Genomic DNA, 23,737 nt, shown 5'->3' on the forward strand with positions numbered 1-23,737 from the left:
ACTGACACATTTGCTATTTCCTTAATTTTGAATCACATTAAGCATGTCATTCTATTTAGATTTCTAAAAAAAACCACAAAATATTTGGGTAAAAATATCACTCTATTTATTTTCATACAGGTTTAATTTTCCTACAGCGTCAACATTTTCTTCTCAAAAATAAAAGAAGAATCTCAAAGCTTAGAACTGGATCACTTGACCCTTTCTCTTCTTATCTCCTCCCAATTCAAAATGCTTGCATCTCTTAATGGCCAGCATCCTCTTGGACCTGCAGTTAGGTTCAACACATTCAAGCCTCAGCACAATCTTCTTTGTGGTTTTAGCCTTCTTCCGGAAAATCGGCTTTGTCTGCCCACCATAGCCACTCTGCTTCCGATCATAGCGTCTCTTTCCCTGGGCATAAAGGGAATCCTTGCCCTTCTTATACTGGGTCACTTTGTGAGGCTGATGCTTTCCACACTTCTTACAGAAAGTCCTTCGAGTTTTAGGAACGTTGACCATCTCTGCAGTAGCGCTGTCTGCACGATGAAAATGTAAAATATTTTAAGTTACAGTAACAGACTTCAAACATTTTTAATAAAGTGCTTTAAGAATATAGGAAACATTACAAAATTACATTAATCAGTAATGTATAAACCCACCAAGTACTCCTTTTACGTATGAGTCAATACACCTAGAAGCGCACACCTTTTTGGAATGCTTACAGCGTTTATGGAATGAGACGAAAAATCAGCAAAAAGCAGTACAGGGGCGCCCAGCAGCCAGTTCCCCGTACAAAGTGGGTTCCTTTGGAGCTCAATTTACTGTGGCTGTCCCAAGAAGAAAAGCATAGTGGTGTTTATCTAATTTTCTTTCTCAGAGAGGACCAAAGCTAAAGTCTCCGACTCTTCCTCGCACCCTCTTCCTCCATGTTCTAGCTCCTGGGTATAGCCCGGTTCAGTGCGGGATTTCAGTCAATAGCTACAGCTACGGCCCGCCTCCGTTCCTTCTCCGGGAACCGCAGCAGTCTGCTTTCACTTTTCCCCTCCGAAGCACCGGCACCCGTCAGCAGCCCTGAAGGCTGACGTGTCCTTAGTAAGTGCCTCCCGGCCCACTAGCCGCCATTCGTGAGCCCCCTGCCGAGGGGAGAAGCCAGTTAATTCTGCCAAGACAGCGGGTCTCGCCCTCCAGTTCCTACAAGGGCCTGGTCCATCCCCAGATTCTGAGCACTGGAGGCTCCTGCTGAGACCGCTACACTCCCGTCTTGGCTTACCTGGAAACTCGACGTCCGCGCTCCTCGCCTCGCTCTGCCCGCGCCTAACAGGAAAAGGGAGGAAGAAGCGGAAGTAGGAACTGAGCGTGAGCGACAGTGCTACGGACCAATAGGCAGCAGGCAGTGGGGGCCTGTCGTCTCCGGGCGCGTCCGGGAAGCTCCAACCAGCGGCCCAAGGGGCGGGCCGGGGCGGTGTGGGCCCGAGGGCCGCGGAGCTCCGCGGGCCAGTCGCGGGTTGTCAGAACGGTCGGCGCCGGAGTGGGGCGAGGCTGCGTCGCTCGGGCTTGGCGGTCTGGGGCCCGCGTAAGCATGAGAGCGCAGAGGACGCAGGGCCGCTGGAGGCGCAGGTAACCAAGCGGGGGTGCGGTGGGGCCGCGGCGGGACTTCTTCCGGGACCCGTGCTGAATGGAAAGGACCGAGGCGGCGCCGAGCCGCGGCTCCTAGCGGCGGGGCCGCTGCCCGAGCTGCAGCTGCCAGGCGAGGATGTGTGGAGCCCGGGCGGCGCGGGGGAACTGAGACCCTTCGGGCCCCTGGACTCCCGGGGTCCGGGATGAGTTAGCTGGGGCAGCCGCGGGGGCCAGTTCTGACTGCTACAGGCCAAGGCGACGGCCACCACCCGCCCGCCCCTTCTGTGCAGAAGCCGCTAGCTCCTTTTCGCGCCCGCCCGCCCGCTCTCCCTGCCCTGGAGACCATGAGGTTCCGCATCTATAAGCGGAAGGTGCTGATCCTGACGCTCGTGGTGGCCGCCTGCGGCTTCGTCCTCTGGAGCAGCAATGGGCGACAAAGGAAGAACGAGGCCCTCGCCCCGCCGCTGCTGGACGCCGAGCTCGCGCGAGGAGCGGGCGGCCGGGGCGGGGACCATTATGCTGTGTCCGTGGGCATCCGCCGGGTCTCCAACGAGTCGGCGGCTCCTCTGGTCCCGGCGGCCCCGCAGCCCGAGGCGGACAACCTGACGCTGCGGTACAGGTCCCTGGTGTACCAGCTGAACTTTGACCAGACGCTGAGGAATGTAGATAAGGCCGGCTCCTGGGCCCCCCGAGAGCTGGTGCTGGTGGTCCAGGTGCATAACCGGCCGGATTACCTCCGACTGCTGCTGGACTCACTCCGAAAAGCCCAGGGCATTGACAACGTCCTCGTCATCTTTAGCCATGACTTCTGGTCGACAGAGATCAATCAGCTGATCGCTGGGGTGGATTTCTGTCCGGTTCTGCAGGTGTTCTTTCCTTTCAGCATTCAGTTGTACCCCAGCGAGTTTCCAGGCAGCGACCCCAGAGATTGCCCCAGAGACCTGGAGAAGACTGCAGCGCTGAAGATGGGATGCATTAATGCTGAGTATCCCGACTCCTTTGGCCATTATAGAGAGGCCAAGTTCTCCCAAACCAAACACCATTGGTGGTGGAAGCTGCATTTTGTATGGGAAAGAGTCAAAGTTCTTCGAGACTATGCTGGCCTCATACTTTTCCTAGAGGAGGATCACTACTTAGCCCCAGACTTTTACCATGTCTTTAAAAAGATGTGGAAGTTAAAGCAGGAAGAGTGTCCTGAGTGTGATGTTCTCTCCCTGGGGACCTATACGGCCATTCGCAGTTTCCATGGCATTGCTGACAAGGTAGATGTGAAAACTTGGAAATCCACAGAGCACAATATGGGTCTAGCCTTGACCCGGGATGCATATCAGAAGCTGATTGAGTGCACAGACACTTTCTGTACTTATGATGATTATAACTGGGATTGGACTCTTCAGTATTTAACTGTATCTTGTCTTCCAAAATTCTGGAAAGTGCTGGTTCCTCAAGTTCCTAGAATATTTCATGCTGGAGACTGTGGTATGCACCACAAGAAAACCTGTAGACCATCCACTCAGAGTGCCCAAATTGAGTCACTCTTAAATAATAACAAACAGTACTTGTTTCCAGAAACTCTAATTATCAGTGAGAAGTTTGTGGCAGCCATTTCCCCACCTAGGAAAAATGGAGGGTGGGGAGATATTAGGGACCATGAACTCTGTAAAAGTTATAGAAGACTGCAGTGAAAAATCACAATTACAAAAGCAAAGGTCACAGTCTTCTATTTTTGATATTTGTCCAAACAGAATATACAGTTGACTAAAAGGGTTTAGGAACTGGTTTCTGCTTTAATACGGAAAAAAAAAAAAAAAATTCTTGTAAAAGGTGTCCAAATATAGTAATCTTTTCCTTCTATGTCTGATTAAAATTTAAACACAAGTTTTCATTTTGGGAGTTGGGTTTTAAAGTTCAATCTGTATCTGCTAAAGGTAATCATTGTTAATTGGTAAAAGAAAAGAGGGGAAATTTTATTTAAATTGCATCTATTAATCTTTTTATCTGGAACTTTGTACACTTTTCCACTTTCAAAACTTATTTTAAGTACAGCAGACTTTATTTAAAACTGTCATAGCAGTAAAAAGTATTACAGTGGAATTGTTAGTATTAATCGAACAAGCCCAATTTCACTCTTGACACGGTTACTAGGAAGGGATTGCTTCACTGGTTTTATAATTCAAAAGTTATGTTTGTTAAACACCCTATCAGAACAGACATTTTCAGTATTACAGATTCCTCTATTATTGTGTTAAGATTTGCCTGTGCTTTGGAACCTTCTTGGAACACACTTTATTTTGGAATGTATTTGATAAGAAAGTTTAAACACTGTTTTCACCTCAATGTAGAAATACAGTGGGTTTTTTTTTTTTTCTTTTAGTGCTGCCAAAATAAAATACTCATTTTTGCATAAAAAGGTTCCTAATTATTTTGCAGAATAAATTTTGTTTACTCTTTACACCAAAATTCAGTGAAGGCATTCTAGAAGTTTTAAAGTTTACATTACATCTTCATGTGTACTATTTGTACATCATATCACTGAGTTTGAAATAAAGAAAACCCCACTCTGGACAATGCATTCCCTTTAGAAGAGACTGGCTTTCAAATTAGCCAAGCATAGGTAATGAACAATAAAAAGCTGCTGTGTAAGTAAAATACAGACTAAATTGTTTTCAAAAGCCAGAAATGATAGAAAGTTCAGTCATGCCAAAGTGAAAATGTTCTAGTGCCAGCTGTAACTAAAATTATACTTGTTAAAAGGACATAGTAAATAGTAGGAAACACGCTTAAAATTTATTCCATATTTAATGTGGAAGTTTCTCTTAATAGTATATAATTGCATTCAACCAGAAGTTACTCAGACACTAATTTCTGTGTAGATAGGACATCATTTCAGTCTAAGAAAATTGTGTATTAAATGGACAATTTTGAAATTATTTCGTCAAATTAAGTCATATGGTTGACAAAATGCATGTGGTCGTTCTAGGTGGAACAAAATAGATCTCTTGCTTTATGAGCTATATTTTTATTACCCTCATAGCCCAGTTTGGTTCCAGATTTTATAGGGGTTCTAAATGTAAATCAGGATGAATTGCCAGGCTTTGTACTAGCTTTTGGTGCTCTGATCTGACTTTCACCAGTTCAAAGGATTAAAAAAATGAGTTAATTTCCAGGACTAAGGGAAGCCAGAGGTTTGAATTAGCTATTTTGAATGAGAAATAGATCAGATAAACTAGCTCATGGCTTTGGGGTCTGCACTTAGATCAATGAATATTTTCCTTTCTACATTTTCTTTCATGCTGTACTAAAAATTTTTGTGAGAAAAAAACCTATTCGATTTTCTCCTGGCCTCCAATATAAATATTAATAACTTAGCCACTGTTAAGATAAATTATCTGTTGCCCTTTTTAGCTATTACAAGAGAAACTGACTAGAAAACACTGGCTTTTTGGTTTGTTTTCATGTAATATAGTGAAGACAATTTTCCTATGGGAGCAAATTCCCAGATTTTTAATTGTTCTAAAATTCATAAATGTAGGGGTACCTAGCTGGCCCAGTTGGTGGAGTGTCTGACTATTGATCTCAGGGTTGTAAGTTCGAGCCCCACATTTGGGTATAGAGATTACTTAAAAGCTTTTAAAAAATTTGATAAATGTATTCTATAAAACCAAGAAATGTTTTAACAACAGTAACTTCCAAAAACATCTTTTAAGTTGAATTTTAAAGGCATCACTAAATAACCTGTATAACTCTCTCTCTATATATATATAGTGTGTGTGTGTGTGTGTGTGTGACACACATAAAATACAGAGTTGAAGCAAAAATACTAAATTTCATTCAGTGTATTTGTATTATAATTGGATGGTTAATATTGGTTAGTAAAGTTCTAAGAATCTCTATTTCAAGCAAAATACATCCTATTTAGTGAAACCTAAAGGCATAGTTTGGAGATTCTACCCCTACCCACACACACATACTGATTAATTTCTAGTTAATTGCATTCTTGAAAATTACTTTTTGTAACAGACACAACTTAGTGAATATTTACTTTGAAACTTTATTAAAGTAATGGTAAACAAAAGAAGCCAAAAACAAACAAGCAAATATATACAGGTTGTATTAAAACTAAATGTTTAACTGTCCATTAGAAAAAATATACATCTAAATACACAAAAATCTCCATAATTAAGAAAACTTTGTATAAACTCTACATGCAAAAAAAAAAAAAATTCTCTCTAGTTTCCCCATTAGAATCAAAATTGCAAATTTTAATTTTATACTTTCTTGAATACTTTAAGATCGTAGTTAACAGAAAGATAATCTAAGTCCAAAAAATTTTTACTTTTAAACCCTAAAATTATATAGAATTAGTCCAAGTCATATAGCAAAGAATTATGAAAACTGAATGCGCATTGAGTCACATGATCTTTAATAAACTGCACACTACCGTCCTGCATATTGGTTTCTTTTATGTTGTTAAGACCAGGTAAATTGTGAACTGTAGTTTTGTTTAGTAATGAAGATAGGTCATCTCCATCTAATTCTTTCTCTTCTGTTATCATTGGTTCTTTTAAGTCATCTTTTTCCTCATTTGAGTAAACAGGACTTTTTTCTTTTATAAATTCAGGTTCCATTTTTGACTCAGGTTGCTGAGACTTTCCAAACAGCATGTGAGAAACATCAAGAGACCCTTGTTGCAAGCATACAACTGAACCACAACTGTCTGTTTCTAGTACTTTAACTGCTGTAGATGAATCAGAATCAGTTGTTGAGGTGGTAGGATGTTCTGTATTTTCTTTTTCAGTTAGATGACTTCCTTCAGCGCCTTTTTCTTCCCTTTCATGAAGCTGTTCAGAGTTACTACATTCTTGCAACTATGTCAAGAGAAACAACAAATTAAGAATCTTTGAAAAAAACAGAAAATTAAATTGTACTCTCTGGATATAGGGTTTTTTTTTTTTAATTTTTCTTTTTTTAAGTTTTTTTTTTTAATATATAATGCTTACAGATCTGCAAATAGGCTTCTGGGCTTCCCCCCTCAAAGTTATCTTCCAAATGCTGCCAGTTATTTTTTAACAATGCAGACAGTGCAAACCTGGCATTAATTCTTGATTAATTGCTTTCAATGACCCCTTATCTCCTTCAGAATAAAATAATCCTGGCCAACAAAACCCTTTAGTAGTCATTCTTTTTTCTTAAAAGATTTTATTTTTATTTATTTGACAGAGAGACACAGCCAGAGAGGGAGCACAAGCAGGGGTAGAGGCAGAGGGAGAAGCAGGCTTCCCGCGGAGCAGGGAGCCTGATGCGGGGCTTGATCCCAGGACCCTGGGATCATGATCCGAGCGGAAGGAAGGCAGACGCTTAACGACTGAGCCACCCAGGCGCCCCAGTAGTCAATTCTTAAAAGGACATTCTTTAATTTCTTGAATTTTCTTGAATTTCTGTGATTCTTCAAACCACTCTCCTCCCCAATTCATATGTAAATCAATTGTGCTAGTTACTAAATTATTTGTGTCCAATATTGAAGACTAAAAATAACCACACTTAAGGTTCAACTAGAAAGAATAAACAAACTGAATGACATAGCTCCATCCCATGGTTTGAGAGTCAAAAAGACTTGTTTGTCCCCGAACTCGTACTCAAACTTCCCAAATGTTAGTTTTTTCCCTCTTCCTCAGTGGACAGTTATTTTGGCATTAAATGAGATATATGTGAAAATGAATGTCACAAAGTGTTTGGCACATAGTAAAATACATGCAAAAAAAGTCTTTACTCCTCTTAAGTCTTCCCAGCCATTATGTACATTTAATTTAAAGTTATGACATCAAGAAATCAAAAATTAAGTTATCTGTCAGGCTTTAACCTTGTCCTAAATCACTACAGAGGCCACCAAATCCTTACCTTTGCATGAATTTGAATCTTACAATCAGTAACCTGAAGAACTTCAATTAATGGTGGGGTTAAGGACATTGTCTGATTAAATGGAGGGCTCAGGACCTCTTCAAGAACCTCATCAACATTTTCTTCATTGACAAACAGTCTTTCCTAAAATAAAATGAGAAAACATATTCTGCCTTATAGGTCATTTTTGACACAGTTGATCTAAGAACAGCTCATACAAGTGCTTACACACTTCAGGATTACACTTCTAAAATGTTTAATGTTACTCCTATGCTGTTTTGGCAGAAGAAAACAGTATTGTATGGAGCAGTAAGAATAGCAAGAGTATATACATAGATCAGAAAAGACCCTAAAAGAAAAAAGTCTTAGTTCCTTCTCTAAGTCTCTGTTAACAGTCTGAGATAATCTTACTTACAAATGGTATTTTCCTTTCCTTTTTCTCTTAATATTTTATAAGAATAACATCACCTCTAGGGCTATAAATGCAGTTGCTGCTATAAAATGTAATTTTAGAATACTTCCTAATGAGACAGCTAAGAAATATATATGACAGGATTTATTTAAATTTTGTGTGACCAGTTTGCCTTTTAGTACTTGGCCAGGTAAGAGCCAAATATAATATTTAAGAGAAGTATATTCTGTTTTTGCACATTGAGATAATCCATTGTGACAGTAGCATATAGCTATGTATAAGAATGAGGTAGATTTCAAGAGGCTGACATGGAAAGATTTCCAAACTATAATTAGGAAGCGCATAAATCACTTTTACCAGAATCCCAAACACAAAGCAACTTGTGCATATTCATGTCAAGTGAATACAGGTATATAGTTAGGGTGCTGAAGGGATAACCATATTTAAAATGCATAAAATCAGTTTAATGTTGCCCAAAATAAAGTACTTTCATAAAAACAAATTTCCAAATAAACAGTTCATTATTTGGTCCAAATAGGAGGGCAAAATCAGAAAGAGACAAGTGTAAAGTTCCCTTATATTAAGTAGTATTTAAACTTATGAATACCTACCATGAACGTTGGGTACAGAAAAATCTTATATTTGGAGTAATTTCCTTGCTATTATTTTAAAGTTCCAGAATAACTGTATTATAGAAACATCCCCCAATTAAAAGCATTTGTAAGGTTCCTGCCCCTGAAAGACACATTAATTGCACAAAAATACACCAAATACTTTTAGTCTTTAGTTAACCCAAGGAAAAATAATATTTATAATGGAAATGGTTATGATTAAAACAAAGTATTTGCATAAACTCACCTTATTCTAATGACTGATTTTACTCTAAAAGATACTGAATTTAGTGGTCCTAAAGCTCTAGGAAAATTTCCAGTGAATATTTAGGCTTTTATAAATCTATTTTATACTTGTTTATGTGTAAAGTAACAATTCCGACCTTGACAGTCACAAAGCAGTCTAATTATTTTCATATGATGCATATAATATAATCATTATATATGTCTACCCACACATTACTCTTGTGATTTTAAAAAATTTTACTTTAATACTTAGACCCTAGCCCAGTGAAATGTAAAGAAAAATAACTGAATATAATGGTTCCATCAGCTTTAGCAAATGTGATGATTTAACAAAATAATTACAAATCTATTTCAAGCATCAAAGATATAAAACACAGTTGCCCTAATCCCATTTTGGTCTAGTTTCTTTGCTAAAATAATGTTAGCCTTCTAGAAAATCAGATTAAAATAATAGTCTTTAGTATTCTCTCAACTGCTTATCCATAAAACTTTCTTCCCAGTTGTTATTTTTATATTTATTAAAACAATTACAGGGGCACCTGGCTGGCTCAGTTGGAGGAGCATGCAACTCTTTATCTCCGGAAGTGAGTTTGAGCCCCAGGACCGGGTAGAGGGGTAGAGATTAAGTAAATAAATTTTAAAAACAAATAGATAAATAAAACAATTACAGGAGAACGACTGCCCTTTCCTAAATTTCCCCCTTCTGATGATATAAACAGATAGTCAGTTTCATATTATATTCTCACAAAGCATCTTACCTCACCCTGACTATTTATTTTACCATTTTGGGAGAGTTTCAAATTAACCACTTCTCACAGAAGATACCCCCTTAAAATACGACTTATTAGCAAATATCTAGGAAAATCATAGGGAAGAAACGAAAATTTCTGGCAAATTAAAACCCAAGGCTAAAAACTTAATTTTCAGTATATAATCTGCAACTAGTTTTATTTCTGGGAATTTAACCCTTGAATTTGTTAAAAGCTAAAAAAAAATTACATGTAAAACTGATACATACCTCAATGAAAACCACCAATTGCTAATTTATGAGTTTAAAATTTTCCTTAGAACTTAAAATTTTACAAAGTTTTTTAAAAAAATTATCAATAGGGGCAGGCGTGTGAGTGGCTCAGCCAGTTGAGGAACCCACTCTTGATTTAGCTCATGTCATGGTCTCCGGTCCTGGGATGAGCCCAGTGTATGCTCCCGCTCAGCGGGGAAGTCTGCTTCTCTCTCTCTCTCTCCTTCTGCCCCTCACCTACTTAAGTCAATAAATAAATAAATAAATACTTTTTAAAAAATTGTCAGTTATACTGGAGTACTGAATCTGAAATTCAAGAACCTCAATAACCTAAGAAGTATAGTCGCAACTACAATCGAACACACTATTCATGAAAATTATGTCCTAAGTAAACTAGGTAATGCTCAGCCCCAAGTTCTAGAGTACCTGCCCACAAGAGGTGTAGCTGATCTTGATGTTCACTCTAACAAATATTTATATAGTTGATCTTTCAACAGCAGGGGGTTAGGGGACACTTCCCTCCTCTCCACCCTGTCGTCCCCCCCACCCCCGTTGAAAAATCAACCTCCAACTTTTGACTCCTCCAAAGCTTAACTACTAGTAGCCTACTGTTGACTGGAAGCCTTACCTATAACATAAACAGCCCATTAACTAATATTTTATGTTGTATTATATACTATATTCTTACCATGTAAACTAGAGAAAAAAAATGTTTTTAAGAAAATCATTAGAGAAAATACATTTATAGTATTATACTGTATTTATCAAAAAAGATCTGCTTATAAGTGAATCCAGGCAGATCCAACCTGTGTTGTTCAAGGGTCAATTATAAAAGCGGGATGGAGTATTTCAAATATAAGAGTCTAGAAAGAACTGTTACCTCCAAAGAATCCTTGTTTAAACCATAATACCACTCTCTCCAATGTCCATAGCACTCTGGCGATTTAGCCAGTTCTATCACTGCATTGTTTGAAGAAATACTAGCCACAGGTTCTTTGGTACTCAATTTATTCTCCGGAGCAAATTGCAAAAAGAAGGAATAATAAACTAAGTCTTGGGTGGAGAAGCCTAATTTGTACCGGAAGGGGCTCACATCCCCTTGAAGACTTTGCGGTTGGATCCGAGGCACTTGAATTAGCAGAGTCAGGGATTCTTCATCCTGATTACAATGCAAAGGAGGACACAAAGGTTCCTTGCTGCCGGTCCCGGGACCACCCATGGCTCGATCGGAGGGCTCCCGGCCCGCGCCTTCCCCGATCACTCGCGTCTCAACGCCGAGGTCTCCACGAGCACTCTCTCTTCCTGCAGAAGAACCCCTGTCAAGGTCCCCAGATGAAGTACCAGGGGAGCCTCCTCCACCGTCCCCAGGTGAGTTCCCTGCTACGGTAGGCGGCTCCTCCTCGATGTCCGTTGTCCACACCGCTTGCTCGTCCAGGTCCTGCTCCTCGGGCTCGGAGACGAGCTCCTCCGCAGCGGCGGCTGGGGTGGTGATCCTGGCGTCCGCAGCCCCGGGTGGCCTGGGATCCGCGCCACCGTTACCGGCACAACCCCCTGCCGGGCTCATCGCCCCCTTGCGAGCGGAAGCGCAGGTCGCGCCGTCAGTTCCGGACATGCAGACGGACTCTTCCGGCGCCACGGCGGGTTCCTGGCGCGCGGGGGGCAGCGCCACGGGAAGCGTGACCACCAGCTGTCGCCGGGCCTTGTTGAACTGCGCTTTGCCGCGGCTGTCGTCCACTGGGTACGGGAGCGAGAGCCGCAGCCGGTAGTCGGGTTTCCTTGAGTCGAGGCACAGCCGCTTTCCCGACACCTCCAGCGCCGCCTGCTCGGCCGAGCGCAACAACGGCAGCTCGATGGTGACCACCAGCTCCCGGGGCACCGGGCTGGGGGCCGAGTCCCGGGAGCAGCGGTAATCCTGGAGGTCCACGTGGTGGCGCTGCACCACGCTGTAGCGAGGCTCTGTGGGGGCGGGCTGCAGGACCGCCTCCGGAGGAGAGGGCGCCTGGGGTGGGGGGACCACTGAGTTTCCGGCCACCGCAGGGCACCGGTAGGGGTAGGGGAAATCGGGGAGAGGGCTCTCCGGCTCCTCCTCGGGCCGGGCCGGGACGCCCCCGGGAAGGGGCGTGCGCAGCACGGCGGCCTCCTGAGTCCCCTTGTACTTGATCTTCAGGGTCTTGGCATTCCTGCGGTCCAGCTTCACGCCGAACTGCTTCTCGACGGCCTCCAGTGCCGTGGCGTCCAGCATCTGGCGGAAGCGCTCGTGGCGCCGGGCCAGCGCGAGCGCGTCTGGGTGGAAGACCACGTCGTAGACCGTGTAGCGGGTGCCTCGGCCCCCCGCGTACTCGCGGCCGGGAGCCAGGCTGTAGGGCAGGGACCACTGGCTGCCGGCCGCCGCGCCCCTGGGGCCGGGTCGGCCGCTGGGCGCGCCCACCAGCGCGTTGCTGCACACGTTCACGAAGCAGCGGCGCGCCCCGTCGAGGCTAGTGCGCAGTACGTGACCCGGCTGCGGGTGCACGAACCGCACGTCCACCCCGCGCTCACGCTCCAGCGCGGTGATCTCCGCCTCGTAGCGCCGCCGGTTCTCCGGGTCCGTGAGCTCCTCGGCGTACTCGGTGAACATTCGCCGGAACTCCGGGTCCTGGAAGGCCGAGGTGAGCCGCTGGACCTCCTCTCCGCTCAGGTCCAAGTCCTCCAGCGGCGAAGAGGCTGCCGCCTTGGCCATGTTGCCCCGCGGCTCCTAGCCCTCGGGCGGGAGGAGATGGACCCGAGACCAGGTGGGTGGGCCGCGCCGTGGAGTCGCTGGTCTGCGGAGAGTGGGGCGGCCCAGTTCGGTAACCGCCAGAGAACTGAGCCCGAGGCAGCGCGTGGTCGTTGCCATAGTGACACCGCCACCAGCCGGGAGGAGGGGCAGGACTTGGAGCCGGCTGGTGGAAGCGCCACAGATGGCCTCTTAGTTCCTTCACATCAACCCACAACGCCACATACTGCCTTTTAGATTCCTGTGCCGTGGGGCAATTGCTTCTGCAGAATAACGGTCACAATAATTGTAATTTCCAGCCTTTATGTACGTTATCGTATTCACAAGCTGTAATTCAAGTTTAAGTTTATGTACACTTTTTACTTTACCAAACCGACATTTCAGTTTTCTGGACATTTCACCATAAAGTTTGCCCTATGACAACTCACATTTGGGGCAAGAGCTATGGGCAGGTTATTCATAAATACCTAATGATCAATAAGCATACAGGACTTTTTATTTTTAGTTTCTTTCTTTTTTTTTTTTTTTATTTAGTAATCTCTACACTCAACCTAGGGCTGAACTCAGGACCCCGAGATCAAGAGTCGCATGCTCCTCTGACTGAGCCAGCCAGGCCCCCCAGGACTTTAACAGTAAAAATGCGAATGTAAGATCCCACATATTACCTATCAAAATGGCAAAGGCTGTTTTTACAATTACTGTATTTCCTTGGGGTGGTAGTAAAGCCTTTCTAGAGAGTAGTTTGGTAGCTGTATAAAAGCCTTTAGAAGGTACATACTCTTTTCATCCAGCAATTCTAAGAGCGTGCTCAAAGCAACATTTCCCATGATTGTAAAGGTTTGGGAAGAATCCAAGAATTCAACAGTGGGACGGGGCGAGCAGATTTTGCTATAGCCATACAGTGGGATTTTATGCATTCAAAAGTAATGTTATAGAATAATATTTATTGACTAAGGTAGTTATTAATTTGTAGTTGTTAAATCCAGTGATTGTTCTTCTGTTCTCATTTTGTTGAAACTTTCATCAGCATTTAACACAGTTGATGTTGGCATTACCTCAGTGACAAGACACTTCACAGATTTCTCTCCTACCTCATCAGACACTTAACATTATATAGTCTGTTTTGCAAGTGTTTGCCTCTGTTCCACTTGTAAGTGGAAATGCCTCAAGGCTGGGATCCTGTCTCTTCTCCATTTACATTCTCTCCACAAATATTTTTACACTCACAAATACCAGACATATATCAGGTTCTGAATTCCAAACTTGTATGTCCAGTTGCCCATTTGAGGTCTCCATTTCAATGATTTAATGCTTATGTCCTTCAGATTTGAAATGACCAAAAATCTAACTCCTTTACCTCTGCCCTCATCTTATGATCTCTTGGCTGTATTCAAAATAGTTGACTGCCCCTCTTGAAATATACTTTACTCTTGGTTTGAAGAACTCCATGCTCTCCCATTTTCCTCCTCCTTTGCTTATTCCTTTCCCGCCTGTCCTCTAAATGTAGGAGTCACCCAAAGTCTGTTCATCAGACTACTTACCTAATCGTATTCCTTCCCAGATGATCCTAATCAAGCTCACAGCTTTAAATGCCATCTAAGTTTAGATTCATTCTTTCAACAGATGTTTATTGCACACTTGCTGCACCTACTACTTACATAAGTAAGGGACTGTTCCAGGCACTGGATGGGACAAAACAAAATCATTGTGTTCCAAGGATGTGAAGCAACTGGCACTCTCGTATGCTGGACGTATCTATTGGGTCAATTACTTTGGAAAATTTTTGTTGACTGTAATATATATCTCATAACTAAGAAATTCTACTCCTAGATATATATCCAATAGAAACACATATCCCTATCAAAAGACATATACTAGAATTTGCATATTTATAATAGCAGTATTTGCAATAGATAAACAGTAGAAACTACTCAAGTTTCCATCAATAGTAGAATGGACAAATAAAAAGTATATCCACACAATGGACATGAATGAACAATGTGGATAAATGTTACTAACAAGGTTGTATGAAAGAAACCAGATGCAAAATAATACAAACTATATGATTCCATTCTACAATAGGCAAAGCTTGGCAAAATGAATCTCACTGCTAGAAACCAGGCTAGTAATTGTCCTTTCGAGGGGGAGTGGGGTGTTGTGATTGGAGGGGAGCAGGAGTGAGCTTCTGGGGTGAGGGGTAGTGTTCTGATTCTTAATCTTGGTATTGCTAACAGGATGTGCAGTTTGTGAAAATTCATTGAGCTGTACATTGACGATAGAGGACTTTATGTATGTTATCTTATACTTGAATTGAAAAGTTTTTTAATGTACTTGTAAAAAAAAAAAAAATCCGTGCCTTCATGGATCTCATGTGGGTTGAGACTAGTGACTCCAAAATTTTATCTCCAGTCACACCTAACCTCTGAGCTCTAGGCTCATGCCACTACCTACCAGATACCTCCACTTGGATGTGTGATAGGCATCTCCAAATAGAAAAAAAAAAATTTTTTAAGATTTTATTTTTAAGTAATCTCTACACCCAACGTGGGGCTCAAACTCACAGCCCCAAGATCAAGAGTTGCACATTCCACTGACTGAACGCCAGCCAGTGACCCATCCAAACAGAAATCCTGATTTTTTTTTCCCTCTCAAACCTGTTATTTCCCCAGTCTCAGTAAACAGTACTGTCCACCCAGCTGCTTAAGCCTGAAACCTAAGTGTAATCTTTGATTCCTCTTACCCCCACTCTGCACCACTGTTCAGTTACCAAGGCCTGTGGTCTCTTCTTACACACCCCGAATACACCCACTTCTTTCCATTTCTGGTCTGAGCCACTGCATCATCTCCATCGCAGACTTCTGCAGTAGCTTCCTGACTGGTCTCTTCAGCTCTTCCCTTCTTACAATCTCTTCTCCACACAGTAACCTTAGTGATCTTGAAAACCAGATCTGCTGAATACCTTTCAGGAGCCCCATGTCCAGATTCCTTACTTGCGTCTACAAGGCCATTATGCCTTGATCCGCAGCCCTCTCCATACTCAGCCCCTGGATCATTACACCTCGGCCTCCATGGCAGAACACCCTTGCTCCTGGGTAGCCTGTGCTGCTGGTTGAACATGGTGTGTGAGGGCCTCCATTGAACAGAAAACACACGAATGTGCACAGGGTCAGTACTGAAACATTCCGTCTTAATTTTACCCTGCCTGCTCTGAGCGGCCCCCACCACTATAAGAGGACATAGTAAATTCCACAATCGTTTTTGGGGAATGATTGGGACTCAACTCATCTTACTTAATAGGTATATTTTACAGAACACCGGATTAAGTTCCTGTGCTTATCAGGCAGAGAAAGCAATTCATGGGCACAATTCAGTCTGTAATCATGTCTTCCTTAGTGCAGACTGTAATTTAAATCACTGGTGATTGAAAAGTCAGGATGTTTTACCTGAAAATTCAGATTTCCCCAGAATGGCCAGCTAGGCTCGGCCACCCACGTGGCTACAGCTGGCTGGTGCGGACGGCGGCAGGTGCGGCCGTTAGGTGCACCTGTGTGTTCCAGTCGCACTTCCTGTGGTTTCCCCACATGAGACCAAATGTTGCTTTTCTCACAGCAGAGAAATCTTACCCACGCCTGTCTTCTTGTGTGATCTACGTGGCCCCTGTTCATACAGTGCCTCAGACCCAGACTTCTGGCAGTGAGCCAGCCACGCCCCAGCTGATTAAGCACCCAAGTCAGGGAGCACACCACCTCTCTGCTTTTCCCCCAGACAGAGGCGCAGGATACCCTTTCAGTGCTGCTCCCCTGCTGCCCCATCTTTCAGACCTCTGCTTTGCATTTCTGGACGATGAGGACTGCCACCCGGTTCTAGTTCCGGTCTTGTTCTAACACGTGTTTGGTTCTGGCAACGTACCTGCTCGTAGTTAACTGCCTTGCTTCACTTCACCTTGCTAAGTCCTAAATGCACCCTGTCTTTCTAGCCACTAAATGTAAAAAGATCTCAAAAAGCTCATCTTATTGAAGCAAATGAATGAGGGAACACTTTGTATGAGTTTCCATTTATAACTTCCTACTCGTCGTCATTCATATGTAGCTCTGGTTCTCATAACTGGACCCACAGCCTTGCAGTGTTTATTTCACTACCACTTTCAAAGCCCAGATTATAAATTTTCCAAGCAATATAGCTTTTGAACTTATGCCTTAATTTCATCTTTAACTTTTTCTAGGCTATTCTTGAAATTAAAGCTAAATCGTGCTCTTCTAACATCAGGCCTCTACTAACCTTCTCCCCAAATTTTCCATCTTCAAACCACTTCTCAAACTGCCACTTCACCCTTAACTACTAATTCACTTACCACTACATTCAGATAAAATTTCATTGAGGAATTTTCCCTTCAATATGTCATTTTTATTTTTTATCAGTCTCTCTTCCCCAAAAAGCTAATTTTCTTTCAAAGAAGTGTCTTCCATTCTAGGCTTTTTGTAATATTAAGATTACTCCTACATTTGAAACATTCTTTGTACCCCTGACTTCCTGTCTTTCAGATTCATTTCTAGGCTATTACTGCAGTGCTGTAAACTAAAAGATAAGTAAGGGGATGGTGTTAAGTGATCACATCCAAATAGCAAAACCTGCTGCTTCAAAATAATGTGGCTTCTAAATGTAAAATCTATGGCAACTCTGTGTTTTTAAATCTCCAGTGCCAGGGCGCCTGGGTGGCTCAGTCGTTAAGCGTCTGCCTTTGGCTCAGGTCATGATCCGGGGGTCCTCAGATGGAGCCCCACATCGGGCTCCCTGCCCCGCGGGAAGCCTGCTTCTCCCTCTCCCTGTCCCACTCCCCCTGCCTGTGTTCCTCTCTCACTGCCTTTCTCTGTGAATCTTAAGTTTCTTAGTTATCTTAAAAAAAAACACTCCAGTGCCAAACCTTAAAAAAAATCCTAAAAAAAACTCTCCAGTGCCAAAAGATAATTATGAAATGATTATCTTAGTAATATCCTGACACAAAGGTTTTCACTATCATTAGAATAAAGTCTGTGACTTGAAATTTAGTTTGAAAATTGCTAAATCTACCATTAGGACTCTTAACTCTTATGGTGATAAAAATCTTAGTTAGACAAAATAAGGATTCAGAAAATTTTAAATATTTTTCTTAAAATGAATATTAACATATGGCTAGTCTAGAAATAATGAGACCACTTTTTAAGCATAAATGTATAATCGGATTGTATCTTCATGCATATTTTCATATTAAGACTATACAGAAAATATTTTTGCTCTAAACCTTTGTAGAGTGTACCATGTTTATTATAACTTAATACCAAAATTTCATAAAATACAAATTTAAGAACATTCTAGAGTTTATCATAATTTTACTGGAACTTATCAAAATCACATAAATATAAAATTAAGCAGAAACTGATGAATTTTTTCTTCAGATGTTCTTTAAGAATCTCAAAAACCTTGAAGTTTGCTGAAAATAGAAATTCATAAAATTAAACATGTTGGAAACCTAAGTTATTGTACATTTCTAAGTACTTAATTTTAAAAATAGGTCATTATATGCACATTGTTCCAAATTCAAAAGGGGACAGAGTGAAAAATAAGTCAGTCTCACACTCTATTTCTGTTCCTGGAAGCAATTATTTATCCTTATAAAGACAGTCTAATCATATATAAGCATCTATTGGGGGGGTATATGCTTTAAAAACATATACATAAGTAGTAGAATACAATGAACACTTCTACACCTTTTTTCAATCAGTAATATATTTACCTATAACTTTTAAAATTAATCCCTTCCTTTAAGGCTTTGAAATTTAAATACATTCGAAAAGTTCTGAAGAAGTAGACACATTTAAGTGGGGACCCATTTATTTATTTATTTATTTATTTTTATTTTATTATTATTTTTTTAAAGATTTTATTTATTTATTTGAGAGAGAATGAAAGACAGAGAGCACGAGAGGGAAGAGGGCAGAGGGAGAAGCAGACCCCCCGCTGAGCAGGGAGCCCGATGCGGGACTCGATCCCGGGACTCCAGGATCATGACCTGAGCCGAAGGCAGTCACCCAACCAACTGAGCCACCCAGGTGCCCCATTTATTTATTTTTTTAAAAAGATTTATTTATTTTAGAGAGAGTCTGGCCGAGGGGCAGCAGGGGAAGGAGAGAGAGTCCCAAGCTGACTCTACGCTGAGCCTGACACGGGGCTCGATCTCATGATCCTGAGATCACAACCTGAGCCAAAACCAAGAGTCAGATGCTCAGCCCACTGCGCCACCCAGGCGCCTCCATATGGGTAACCATTTAAACTGTTTGTTTTGCTATTATAAAAACTACAATAAAAACACCTGTATCTACTTTTATGCATAAGCCCAAGTATACCTGTAGGATAAATTCCTAGAAATGTACATGCTGGTATATACAGTCTAGGTCTTAAAAAATCCTGTCAAATTGCCCTCCATAAGGGTTTTTACCACTTTTTATTCCGACCAACTATATGTGAAAATGGGTATTTCTCCACTACATCACCAATACTATGTTTTAAATAAACAACGTATGAGAGTCCTTGCTGAAATAGGGTTAACCTTACCTACTTTAACTACATTTCTGTGATTAACGCTATAATATGATTTCACAAATAATGTACCAAAAGATTTCTTCTTTGGAGAAACTAAGTAGCAGGAAGACCAAATGATTCCACTATATCTTGAAATTTTTTTCTATTGTCTCAAAAATAGACGTACATCAACCTGTTTGATCAAGCACTAAAAAACTATAGTTTGGAAATCATGTCAAGGCTTTTCAGTATCTGAGTCTATAAAGAAGATAAAGGAGGGGCACCTGGGTGGCTCAGTCGTTAAGCATCTGCCTTTGGCTCAGGTCATGATCTCAGGGTCCTGGGATCGAGTCCCACATCAGGCTCCCTGCTTGGTGGGAAGCCTGCTTCTCCCTCTCCCACTCCCCCTGCTTGTGTTCTCTCTCTCGCTGTGCCTCTGTCAAATAAATATATAAAATCTTTAAAAAAAAAAAGAAGATAAAGGAACCAGCTATTTCAACTCCATGAATGGTGAGCATCAACTCAAGTCAAGGGCTATATTAGAAGCTTTTAAGGAAGACAGGTACAGGGCGCCTGGGTGGCTCAGTTGGTTAAGCGACTGCCTTCGGCTCAGGTCATGATCCTGGAGTCCCTGGATCGAGTCCCGCATCGGGCTCCCTGCTCGGCGGGGAGTCTGCTTCTCCCTCTGACCCTCCTCCCTCTCATGCTCTCTGTCTCTCATTCTCTCTGTCTCAAATAAATAAATAAAATCTTAAAAAAAAAAAAAAGGAAGACAGGTACGTATGTGACTTCTAATACAATACGTAGAAACTATCACAGAGTTCTGTAAAAAGTGCTTAGAACACAAAACAATTCTGCATGGCAGCCAGGAAACATTAACCAGAAATGTAACTGAAGTGTCTTGCACTATCCTAATTAATAAATCAATTAATTTCCTATTGTGGTTTACTTATTTATATCCCAGCTCATTTTTTAAAAAAGAATATGAAATGGTTTGCAGAGACAGATATAATAAAAAGATAAAAGTAAATGAGGAAATTCAAGTAATGGGAAAATACAGTTCAGAAAAAAAAAAAAGATGAAGTCAGGGCTGCACCCAACATTTACGCTAGTAATTACTCCGCAGGTAGAGGAGTAGGCTACACATTTGGTTGTGCTTCCCAACAGCTAAAGCAAAGGGAGTTTATTAGAAGATTCACAGTCTCCCCTAAGATAAACATAAACAGTTGCTTGGGATAGACACAGAATCCTCTTGTCCTAAGCCCTGCTGAAAGTTCCCAGTATTGGTTTTAATAGCAGAGTAAGTTTCACATCAAATTGCAGTTCAGTAAAAGTCATTCTAAAGGTGGACAAAATATGCTCCCCAGACAGCCCTCAGTAAAATCCTGGGGTCACAAAATCAAACGCCCTCAGGGGCATCCAGGTGACAACAGGCAGCCAAGACTCTGGAGGCAAGTGCTTGCTCTTACCTAAGGGCATTCCAAATCAATTTTGGTTTTTCAGGATTCAACATGGGCTAGGTAAAGTCAAACACTTTTGGGGCTTATAGAATAGTGTATCTGTGACCTTGATGACCGTATCTGTCTGGTTATATTCATTCCAAAAACCAAGCAGTGTGTGGAATACAGTAAGAATCAAATATATGTCAAATGAGTAAAAGAGGAAAACTTACAATATCTCATAAAGTGAATGGACTTACATCTTCCATGAGTACTGAGCAGCAAGAACAATGCATAATTGTTTTTTCAAGAAATATATAAGAGGGGCACCTGGGTGACTCAGTTGGTTAAGTGTCTGGCTCTTGATACCTGCTCAGGTCATGATCTCAGGGTCCTGGGATTGAGCCCTGAGTCAAGCTCTGCACTCAGCCAGGAGTGTGCTTGAGGATTCTCTCTCTCTCCTGCCCTTCCCCACCATACTCAGGTGCATGCGCATCTCTCAGATAAATAAATCTTTAAAATATACAAGAAACTTAATCATGGTTTCAAGGTTAGGAAGCAGATGTATTTTTTCCTTTACAATTTTATACTTTAAGCACTGTTTGAAATTTTTATCATGTACTTGTGTTCATTTTTATTTAAATAAATATGTTAATTACCAAAAAATAAAGACAACTGGGCTGTGTGTTCAAGATTACATTCTCTGACAAGAACCTGCAAGGCAGTTATTTGGTCACTTGTTCTTATCTAAGGTGGGGAGCTTTTTCAAAATATGATTAACTGAGAAATAGCATGTTGGGATGCCTGAGTCCAAGAGAAATAGTGTCAATAATGCTTATTCCTGGGCCCTACAACTAGAGAGTCATTTGGTAAGTCTGGAGTGGGATCCTGGAACTTAACACCCCTTCCCCAGGAGAGAGCACGAACACAGTCCCCCACTACCATAAATTATGCATCTAGATTTCCCACTTTGGGGAAATCGCAGGGGTCAGCACATAGGGAGTGCAACGGATAAGACTCACCCTGGGAAAACCACTTTCATGATCATGGTATCTCCCCTGCCAGGGTTAAGTGAGAACAATATTTTTAAAAAGGATCACAGAGGGTTCTGATGAGGGTAGTCTATAGATCACCCTATGAAAACCACTACCCGCCCCCCGGGTGGATTATTCTTTATTCCCAAGACAACCCCCCAACCCCAACCCCTCACCATCACCACACTAACACCCCGGGTTCCCCACACACACTTCCTTAATGTCAATTTAAGGCAGATTACCTAGATTTTGAGAATCAACCACGTGGAGGGTGGGGCTGACCTCTCAGAATAATAAACATCATGAAGAGTCAGCCTGTAAAAGAACTAGCCCACCTCCCTGGCTGGTCTGACATAGCCCTCAGAAGACAGTTCTTAATCTCTTTTATCAAGTATATACAATTCTGTGTCCCACAGTATGACCAGAAGTTCAGCCTGAAACATTTCCAAAGGACCACTAGACATTTTTTAAAACCTCAACACACCTATAGGACATCTGATTTTCAGCAATACGACGCCAAAAGACAGCGCCTACTTGCTGTTTCTGGAGGTACACTTACCTATCTTCTACTATCTTGTTGGACGGATAAAAAACTTTGAATGAAAATCCACTTCTTGGAAAAGAGCCCTTTGGAGAAAAAAAATGCCAGTAAGTGAATACTCAACTTTGTAAAAGAATTCCTATTTTTAAGATTAAATTCCTTGGTCATGACTTTAAAGTTATAAATAAAGTAAAAAAGTATATAATGATGGTGTAGGAGGTGGTGGTTTACTGGCCTACAGGAAGAGAAAGTGGAAAAATTCAGATATAAGGTGCTATCAAATAAAGCAGTAACTATGAGAACACCCAAAGAGTTAAATTTAAATAAATAGCCTTATTGTGAAAGAACAGTGGAAAGTGAATAAAGATTCTATGAAAATCAGGCCGTAAATTTCAAACCATGAAACCAAATCCATTGACTGTGCTCATCTTTAGAGCAGTTCCCAACCACTGAAAATGTCCCCCAGGGGACATCTGGCAAATATCCTAAGACATTTTTGATTGTTACAACTGGGGGCTGCCATTGGCATCTAGGGATGAGGGGCCAAGGATGCTGCAAAGCGCCCTACAATGGACAGGCCAGTGCTCCACAACAAAAAATTATTTAGTTCAAAATGTCAATAGTTCCATGGTTGAGAAACCCTGTCTTGGAGGAAGTTGGACAAAATAAATGAGTGTTTGAGGAAAGCAGTAACCAACAGTCATGATGTTTCTAGAAATGACCTAGATGAAGCAAAAAAAAGTATTACAGTCTAAAATTCACAAGAATCAAGGAAACAGATTAAAAGTCACTAGTGAAGATACTGTTTCACATCAACAATATTTATGCAGTAATCATTGCCAAAATTTGAAAAGGCAATCATACTTCTGTAGAAATTGTATCCCAGTAAGAATTTCCATATTCATCAGGCTTACGCATTTCTGGGACTTGCACAAATTTCTAAAAATCAAAATCATCCACAAAGGACATTAATATATTTAAAGAGACTGAGATATAGGCTCTGAAAGCAATTCCCAGAAAGGAATCCCAAGGCAGTTACTTTGAAGGGGAAAATACTCATTTGGATTTATAAGCTTTGGTGTATTTTTTTTTTTTTAAGTCACATTACTTTATAGTCACATGCTTTCCTGAACATTGAAGAACTTTGTGTATACCAAATTAATTCAATGTTTCACTTATAGTACATTTTTATACAACAATTTTACTAAATATATATTTTTTAAATTTAAAGAAAAAACACTCTAATCCTGACAAACTAGGACTATATAACATTAACTATATTCTTACAGGGTTTATGCAGAGGCATTCTGTATTGGTCAGAGTGAAAGGATCATATTTGTCTGCAATGACAAGGAGATCAGGCACAGGGTACACTCTTAAAGCATAGTCATACGCCCAGTACACTGGGCAGACATAAAGGGGTAGAGGAGTCAGGTGTCCTTGGGATAAGATAGTCTTCACAAACTATAAAAGAATTATATAAAACAAATGTCAGTTCATTTGTAAAAGTTAAAACTGCTAACAAATCATTTTAAATTAAATATCAATTACCAAAATGACTTACAAAATTTGAGAAACACTTGGGAGGACTTTGAATCACAGAGCTTTAGGAAATACTGATACAAA

General features: G+C 41.5%; 4 protein-coding genes, 1 long non-coding RNA gene and 1 other non-coding gene across 9 annotated transcripts in view; 2 read left to right on the plus strand and 4 right to left on the minus strand.

Moving 5' to 3' along the window:
• Window positions 1-83: 83 nt before the first annotated feature.
• RPL36AL (ribosomal protein L36a like) lies at window positions 84-1,398 on the minus strand. The gene is made up of 2 exons (XM_045901979.3): window positions 1,253-1,398; window positions 84-518 (listed from the first exon to the last, which is right to left on the minus strand). Exon 2 carries the CDS (start codon window positions 499-501, stop codon window positions 181-183), a length of 321 nt encoding a protein of 106 aa, XP_045757935.1. The 5' UTR covers window positions 502-518; window positions 1,253-1,398; the 3' UTR covers window positions 84-180.
• Window positions 1,399-1,408: 10 nt separating this feature from the next.
• MGAT2 (alpha-1,6-mannosyl-glycoprotein 2-beta-N-acetylglucosaminyltransferase) lies at window positions 1,409-4,018 on the plus strand. The gene has a single exon (XM_045900790.3). It carries the CDS (start codon window positions 1,944-1,946, stop codon window positions 3,282-3,284), a length of 1,341 nt encoding a protein of 446 aa, XP_045756746.1. The 5' UTR covers window positions 1,409-1,943; the 3' UTR covers window positions 3,285-4,018.
• Window positions 4,019-5,636: 1,618 nt separating this feature from the next.
• Window positions 5,637-12,506, minus strand: DNAAF2 (dynein axonemal assembly factor 2). Its single transcript, XM_045900789.3, has 3 exons — window positions 10,668-12,506; window positions 7,498-7,641; window positions 5,637-6,467 (listed from the first exon to the last, which is right to left on the minus strand). Exons 1-3 carry the CDS (start codon window positions 12,504-12,506, stop codon window positions 5,961-5,963), a joined length of 2,490 nt encoding a protein of 829 aa, XP_045756745.1. The 3' UTR covers window positions 5,637-5,960.
• Window positions 11,509-13,508, plus strand: LOC135361610 (uncharacterized). The gene is made up of 2 exons (XR_010405164.1): window positions 11,509-11,640; window positions 11,955-13,508. It is a non-coding gene; the product is annotated as an uncharacterized LOC135361610 (long non-coding RNA).
• A 4,313-nt stretch (window positions 13,509-17,821) lies between these two features.
• POLE2 (DNA polymerase epsilon 2, accessory subunit) overlaps window positions 17,822-23,737 on the minus strand; it is a 28,223-nt gene continuing 22,307 nt past the window's right edge. For all 4 annotated transcript variants that reach the window (XM_064570998.1, XM_045900792.3, XM_045900791.3 and 1 more), the window contains 3 exons: window positions 23,399-23,575; window positions 22,130-22,197; window positions 17,822-18,009 (listed from right to left, as the gene is read on the minus strand). In XM_064570998.1, coding sequence (XP_064427068.1) covers window positions 17,991-18,009; window positions 22,130-22,197; window positions 23,399-23,575 — 264 coding nt within the window. In that variant the 3' untranslated portion in view covers window positions 17,822-17,990. The remainder of the gene's footprint in view (window positions 18,010-22,129; window positions 22,198-23,398; window positions 23,576-23,737) is intronic.
• On the minus strand, window positions 21,447-21,611 carry LOC123862731 (U1 spliceosomal RNA). Its single transcript, XR_006795404.1, has one exon. It is a non-coding gene; the product is annotated as a U1 spliceosomal RNA (small nuclear RNA).

This window comes from Mirounga angustirostris, unplaced genomic scaffold (assembly GCF_029215605.1).
Source record: "Mirounga angustirostris isolate CCGP_5_RB_7025 unplaced genomic scaffold, mMirAng1.0.hap1 SCAF_9, whole genome shotgun sequence".
Taxonomy (NCBI): domain Eukaryota; kingdom Metazoa; phylum Chordata; class Mammalia; order Carnivora; family Phocidae; genus Mirounga; species Mirounga angustirostris.

Excerpts from the sequence above, each read along its gene's own strand:
- RPL36AL (XM_045901979.3), bottom strand. The coding sequence starts at position 501 with ATGGTCAACGTTCCTAAAACTCGAAGGACTTTCTGTAAGAAGTGTGGA.
- MGAT2 (XM_045900790.3), top strand. The coding sequence starts at position 1,944 with ATGAGGTTCCGCATCTATAAGCGGAAGGTGCTGATCCTGACGCTCGTG.
- DNAAF2 (XM_045900789.3), bottom strand. The coding sequence starts at position 12,506 with ATGGCCAAGGCGGCAGCCTCTTCGCCGCTGGAGGACTTGGACCTGAGC. Across the intron at positions 7,642-10,667 it reads TAAACAAGGATTCTTTGGAG|GAAAGACTGTTTGTCAATGA; the intron begins GTAACAGTTCTT and ends ATTTTATTTTAG. Across the intron at positions 6,468-7,497 it reads AGATTCAAATTCATGCAAAG|TTGCAAGAATGTAGTAACTC; the intron begins GTAAGGATTTGG and ends CTCTTGACATAG.